The 7,379-nt window shown below is 36.0% G+C and overlaps 1 protein-coding gene across 1 annotated transcript; it reads right to left on the bottom strand.

Moving 5' to 3' along the window:
* Nucleotides 1–273: 273 nt before the first annotated feature.
* LOC130590259 (uncharacterized) lies at nucleotides 274–1,402 on the bottom strand. Its single transcript, XM_057392323.1, has 2 exons — nucleotides 601–1,402; nucleotides 274–452 (listed from the first exon to the last, which is right to left on the bottom strand). The coding sequence occupies exons 1-2, from the start codon at nucleotides 1,400–1,402 to the stop codon at nucleotides 274–276; spliced, it is 981 nt and encodes a 326-aa protein (XP_057248306.1).
* Between the last annotated feature and the right edge of the window lie 5,977 nt (nucleotides 1,403–7,379).

The following is a 7,379-nucleotide window of genomic DNA, read 5'->3' as shown; positions in this document are numbered from 1 at the left end:
TGGCCCCCATGTGTCAATGTGAATTAGATCAAAGAGATCTTCAGCTCTTTCTTCACTTTGACTGAAAGGAAGCTTAGTGAACTTTGCTAAAGGACATGTGAGGTAAACATCATTACTTTCATGCTTCACACTGATTTCTTTAATCATTGACACCTTCTTCAGAGGGGCATGTCCCAACCTGTGATGCCACAAAGTTTCTTTGCTCATCTTCTTAACTCCCTTCACAGTGCTAGGGATTTGTTTATAGCCATTTGCATTCATAGCTATTTTTCCCTAAATATACTCTTTCTTCTGAAGGGTTTCATTCTTGATATTCATCAAGATTTTTCCAATCTCTTCATTCAGGAGGTAGTAGAGGCCATGTTCTCCTCTTGCTACTCCTATAACTTCATCTGTATTGCAATCTTGAGTAAGGCAATACTTATCACAGAACACAGCTTTACAATTTCTTTCTTGACATAATTTATTCACAGACAGTAAATTATGCTTGAATGAAGGAATACACAGAACATTTTTCAATTCCAGGTTGTTTTTGAGTAAAACATTTCCTGTGTGTGATTCTAGATGTCTCACCAGTAGGAAGGTTTATCAGAGAGTTACCTTTGCTTGCACAAGCACTACTCAGTAATTCAAGCCTTCCTGTCATGTGGTTTGATGCACCAGAATCCACAATCCATTCACCATTTTTCATTGAATCAGCATAATAGCAAGAAACCATACCTGAGTAGCTCACATCCATCTCTTCATCAATATCACACCCCTTGGAAGGTGTTGGGAGAAGACTTAGAAGTTGCTCTAACTTTTGTGCAGTTATGGTTGTTGCATTACTTCTCGAAGCTGTGTTGTCATTGTGAGCTTGATTTCCTTGAACATTTACAGCTACTTTCACACCACCTCCTCCAGGCTTCCACTTGTTCCATTTCTGATTCATATTACTCTTTCCTTTGCCCTTATATTGAGATGATGACCCAGCTTGATTCTTTTGCTTAGGATTCTTAGTTGGAAATCCTATTACAAACCAGCACTTGTCTTGTGTATGTCCACTTTTCCCACACACAGTGCATTGAAGAGAAGTGTAATTACTCCCAGATTCTCCCCCTGTGCCCTTACTATACATAGTAAGAGTATTGTGTTCTTCTTTTATCTTCCCAAGTATTTCTCTCTGAGCTTCCTCCTGGTCCAAGTAACTACATGCTACTTCAACACTTGGCAGTGGTGTCATCATAAGTATTTGGCTTCTTTGAACATCATATGACTCATCTAAGCCATTTAAAAATTGAAATAGCTTATGTTCTTCCTGTTGTAGGTTCAGAGCTTGAATAAACTCATTTATTTCAGTGGTCATGCTAGTGAGAGGTGGGAGATTGTTCAAAGATTCAAGCTCTTCCCATGTACATCTCATGGATGTATAATACTCGCTGATACTTTTTTCTTGTTGTTTTGTTTCATACAACTCTTTATTGAGTTTGTATTTTCTGGTGCCATTAGTGAGTGAGAAGCGTTGCTCAAGCTGTTTCCAGATGACACTAGCATTGTTAACAAACATGATTGATTTCTTTATGGATTCAGAAACAGAACTTAGGATCCAGGAGATTATCATGCTATTACATGTCTCCATGCCTCACCTTTTACAACATCTGTGCTCTTCTTTTCTGATCCTGTAACAAATCCAAGCTTCCTCTTAGAAGCTAGGCAATTGCCATGGATCTCTTCCAGGATCTGTAGTTTCTAGATCCTGAAGTTTTTCAATGACCATGAAATTGTTTCCATCAGATGGATGCAAGTACAAGGGACTTGTTACCTTTATGGTAGTCATGTTCTTTTCTTTCTAGCTATTTTGAGATTTTTTCAGGAAGAAAGATTAAAAATTTGGTTTTGAAAAACACACAGTCACTCAGGACTGGTCTCTACTAAACAAATTAATTTTTGGAAAAAAGGGATGAGCAGAATGATGATTTACTAACCATAGCTCTAATACCATGTTAAATTGAGATTATATGAAAATGGGCCTGGGTAACCCAATAAGGAGGAGGAGAGTTTAGCCCACTTACAAGGTAGGAGGTTCCATCCTAAAACCAATTGGTGATAAGAGGAGTAACTCCTAATCTTATAAAGTGTTTATTCTCTCCTCTTTCTCCAAGTGGGACACTCACAAGTGGGCATTTCATGGGTTTCAACATGAGTATTGAAGATACTCAATTAAAAATATTTACACTGAAATGCTGGGGGTACAGAGAAGAGTAGATTGGGATAAAGTTGTATGGTGCAGGCTTGGAACCCAAAACATTATTCCTTCTATGGATGGTGATGAAGAACAGATTGTAAACAACTGATAGACTATGCAGATATGGGGTGAGTTCTAGTCCTTTGTGTCAAATTTGTGGGGTGGAGAATGAATCCTAGGAACACTTATTTTTTAAAAGCACATTCGGTATGGTGGTTTGGTCAAGGATATGTGAATGGCTGGGGTTGGGGAATAGGAGGTCCTCTGTAGCTGAACTGATACACCGATTAAATAGAAGTAGGCATTCCAAAACAAAAAAAAAAGCTATAGTGGCTGCTGCTCTTGGTGCTGCTGTGTATACCATCTTGTGGGTGCGAAATGATGCTTATTGGAATATGAATGTTCTGCTCTCAGGGAGTATTGTGTATAGAATTTAGTATAATGTCATTCAAAGGTGTTATAGTGTTTTTCCTAAGAAGGCAGCTAGAAGAGATAAGGAGTGGATGAGGTTGTTAGCTCTTAATATGTAATTTAGTTTCTGAAGTAAACTCAGGTTTACTTGCTGTTTAGGGTTGTGACTTTGTTTGGTTGTGATATATTACAATTGACTTACTGAGCAAAAAAAAAAAAAAAAGTTTAAAGCTTGTTGAACCATAAAATTTTAGGAGATAATGTATTCTTGGGTTCACTTATTATTTTAGTGGAAATGGAGATGGGATAGGAAATACTCATGTACATCATAACTAGAATTCGGTCTTTTAACGAGCGATTTTACGGTAAATTGGTTGCTAATAATAAAAATACCAACCATTTAGGAAGCAGATATTATCTAGCGTCTATTTCCAAAAATGCCGACCGCTTTGGAGTTTTATTATTACCGACCACCTTCTTGAGTACACAAACTGCCTACCAGGTGCTAATTGACTGCTCAGGTTTTTCAAAATTTTTAACTCTCTAAAAGTTCCATGCCTCTGCTTCCCATTGTATATAGTTTACTAGCTTCTATTCTATGCACGCGATGCGTGCGTCGATTGTTTGGATATATTCTTCATAAATTTCATCTAAATATAATTTTGGAAGTGTGATTTATAATTATTATTATACAAACTAATGTAAAGTGCTTAGAAATTGTAACGAACATTTAGATATAAGGTCTTATAGTCAAATCAAATTTGTAATTCTTTTTTATTAAATAACCATTTTTCTCATTTTGTAGTTACTTCGTTAATATTTAGTTTAATTTATCATTAGATTTTTGACCCCACCTTTGAATTAGGAAAGGATATATTGTAGAAAATTTGAATATCAAATTATATAGCTAAGGACAAAAGGACTTTTTAAAGGGGGACACTGTAGCTCCCCCCTTGACTTATATAATAGATATATGTTTGTATATCCTCATATGCATCTAACACCGTATACATAGTTTATATGTTTGTTTTCGCTCTTCAATTGGTTAATTGAATAACGCACTTGGTTGAATAAATAACGCCCTTGGTCACTATAACGATTCCTTATCAGAAATCCAATAATAAGATACGATTTCTTATCCAAAATCAAACATCAATATAACTTACCATGATATGCTTCCTTGTTAGGAAATTAATATCGATATTCATATTCAAATACCTAATTAACATACGTTACATTACCTCATATGATTCCTTACCACGAATCCTATATCGAAACAACTTACCATGATACGATTCCTTATCGAAAATCAAATATCGAAACAACTTTCATAATTCGAGATAACGTTGTTTTAACCAAGGGAAAGAGAAGTGGACGGAGGAGACAAAGCTTACACTCCAATAGTGGTGTTTGTGACTCAACCATTAGCTTTACTTTTGGCCAATAACCATGACTAGTCCATATTTCAGTTTCGCTGATCAAATAAAAATCCACATGTTTTGCATTACATGATATATCACCCGATTATTACTCAATTACTCCCTCCGTCCCTTAACAGAGTGCCCATTTCTTTTTTGGACAATATTCAAAGCTAAAGAAAGCTCTCAAAAAATATTTCTAATATATAAGAAAAAATATAGTCATTGTTGGAACATTTAATTTATAGGGTAATGGGTTTGGTACTCATATGGTTTTATACTAGAAGAGGAGAAGGTCTAGTATGCAAAAGATTAGAGTACACAAAGTGGCAAAATCATGTTGAAAACAAGGGGAAAAACAGAAGCTGGTCGCGGGTCGCGACACCCGTCGCGGGTCGGACCTGGGGGCCGTCTCGGGTCGCAAGTTGCGAGCTTCTTCGCGAGTCGCGACCTGTCTTCTGCCTTGGAACGCAAAAAGATGCCTTGATGGTTTTCAACCGTTGTGATGTCTATGTTTACCTTTTAATGATATTTAGGGTCCTTAAATCAGTGGATTAAAGGTCTTAAATGAGTGATTAAAAGGGGGGTTATGAAAGTAACCACTCTAATCTATGAAGGGTATATTTCCAATATAACCTTAATTTGTGATTCTTATGAGATAAACGTTAGAAGAAAATCAGATTTTCTATACTCTCTAATCTTCTTGCTTTGCTTAAGAGAAACCTTGCAAACTTCTCTTGAGTGTTCTTCACAAACACAAAACACAAGTTCTTGTTGATTCTCTCAGAAGATCATCTAAGTGGATTGTTCTCTCCATTGTATCTCATTAGTTATTTCCTGGTAACCCGGTGATCCTAGAGGGGAAAAATTAAACTTATAGGAAAGCATAGTTTTCGTGCCTTGGAGTGGGATATATGGTTCTCTCATTGATCACACCTAACAATCTATTAGTTTAATTTTCTTTCTTTTCGGATATGCTCAATCACTCAATGACATGACTATGAACTTCCAAAAATTGGATAAGTTCGAGGGGGTGGGTTATCAGAGGTGGCAAAAGAAGATGCATTTCTTGTTGACTACCTTGAATGTGGTGTACGTTCTTTCAACGCCCATGCCACCACTCCCGGTGGATGGAGAGGACGAGTATAATGAGGTTCAAGGAAGAGGGTAAAGTGGGAGAATGATGACTATATTTGTCGGGGTCACATTCTCAACTCACTTACCGATCCTTTGTTCGATTTCTACCAAAACGTGGAGAGTGCAAAGGAACTTTGGGATGCTCTTGAGGCCAAGTACATTTCGGAAGATGCTTCAAGTAAAAAATTTCTTGTTAGTAATTTTAATTCATTTAAAATGACTAATGATCGGCATATCGTGGAGCAATTCCATGAGGTTCATCACATTTTGAACCAAATAAGATCACATGGTATGGTGATGGATGAGGCAATTGCGGTTGCCTCAATCATCGATAAATTACCAAATTCTTGGAAAGATACTAAACATCTCTTGAAATATAGAAAGGAAGACATGTCCATGGAGCGATTAGGAACTCATCTTCGTATTGAAGAGGGGATCCAGGCTCAAGATGGGGTTAAGGATACTACTCCTAGTATTCCTAAATCTACCATGGATTTGGTAGAGGTTGGTGGGTCTAATAAGACCAAGAAATCCAACAACAACAACTATAACAAAACCAATGTTGCAAACAAGAAGAGGAAGACCCTCACTTGTTGGATATGCAATGGTCTCATCTTAAGATGGATTGTACTTCTAAGAACAAGAAGAAGACAAAGAATGAACAACCTAGTGTTGTTCAAAACCAAGGTAAAATTGTACATGTAAATGTAATTGAAGAAATGCATTTTGTTGCTATGATTTCTGAAATTATATGTGTGCAGGTTGATGATTCTTGGTGGATAGATTCGGGAGCCTCTAGACATGTGTGTAATAACAAGGATTTCTTCAAGTCTTTAAAATATTTGGATGATGGTCCATTCTTGTATATGGGGAATGATTCTATGGTAAAGGCTAAAGGAATATGCCAAGTAAAATTGTTGTTAACCTCGGGAGAGACTTTAACTCTCCGGAATGTTGTTTATGTACCGGAAGTTAGGAAGAATCTTGTGCCGGGAGGTCTTTTGAATAAGTATGTTTTTGAGTCGGATAAGTTTGTAATTTCCAAGGGTGGTATTTTTGTTGGGACAAGGTTTCTTTTGTAATGGAATGTTTAAATTTAGTATTGATAATAAAATTGGTACTAGTTATATTTACATGCTTGATGTTTCTTCTCTATGGAACAATCGTTTATGTCATGTAAACTATCGTAGATTATATGACATGTCTAAAATGGGTTTGATACCTCCTTTCGATTTAAAGTTAGAAAAGTGTAATACTTGCGTGCTAAATAAAATTACAAAAAATCCTTATCCTAGTGTGACTAGACAAACGGTATTGCTAGAATTGGTGCATAGTGACTTGTGTGACTTTCATAGTTCTCCTTCTTTGGGAAATAAAAAATATGCTGTAACTTTTATTGATGATTTTTCAAGATTTTGTTACATATATTTATTATTTACTAAAGATGCAATGAAGCACTAGAAAAGCTTAAAACCTTTAAAACCGAAGTGGAATCCAACTTAATCAAAAGATTAAAAGACTTCAGACGGATAGGGGTGGTGAATACTAGAATCCTGGTTATTTTAGTTCCATTGCTGTAATTCATGAAACTACCGCTCCATAATCACCTTAAAGTAATGGTATAGCAGAAAGGAAAAATAGGGTCCTAAAAGAAATGGTTAACACTATGCTTTCTAATTCGGGTCTTAATGACGACTTTTGTGATCATGATGCAATTTTAACTGCATGTTATATTTTAAATCGAGTTCCTAATATAAGGAATAAGACTACCCCTTATGAACTTTGGTTTAATTACAAAAAGCCAAATCTCATTACCTTGAGGTATGGGGCTGTCGGGCATTTGACAAATTGACGTAACCTAAAAGGAAAACTTTAGGTGAAAAGGGAATTGATTGCATTTGTTGACCCTTGAGTTTTGAAGATGACTTAACCACAAAAGACATAGTATATTTTATGTTGTTGTTGCTAGGTATTTCATTCTCGAGCAAAGAGAATACTTGATTTAAGATCAAAACGGAGAATTAATCAAAGATATAATTAAAGATGTACGAGTGATGAAGTATCAAGCATGGAATGAAGATTATAATGCATTAGGGTGTATTTATTATCTTCATGTTAAGGTTGAGTGAAAGCTCAATTAAGTTTGTGGTGAATTCTCAAAGGAACTTGGTTCTGTTCCCATGACAGGC

The sequence above is a fragment of the Beta vulgaris genome (genome assembly GCF_026745355.1).
Source record: "Beta vulgaris subsp. vulgaris cultivar EL10 chromosome 3 unlocalized genomic scaffold, EL10.2 EL10_2_Chr3_s1, whole genome shotgun sequence".
Taxonomy (NCBI): Eukaryota; Viridiplantae; Streptophyta; class Magnoliopsida; order Caryophyllales; family Amaranthaceae; genus Beta; species Beta vulgaris.
The sequence above is the reverse complement of the archived record's forward strand: the minus strand, read 5'-3'. Positions and strand labels throughout refer to the sequence as shown.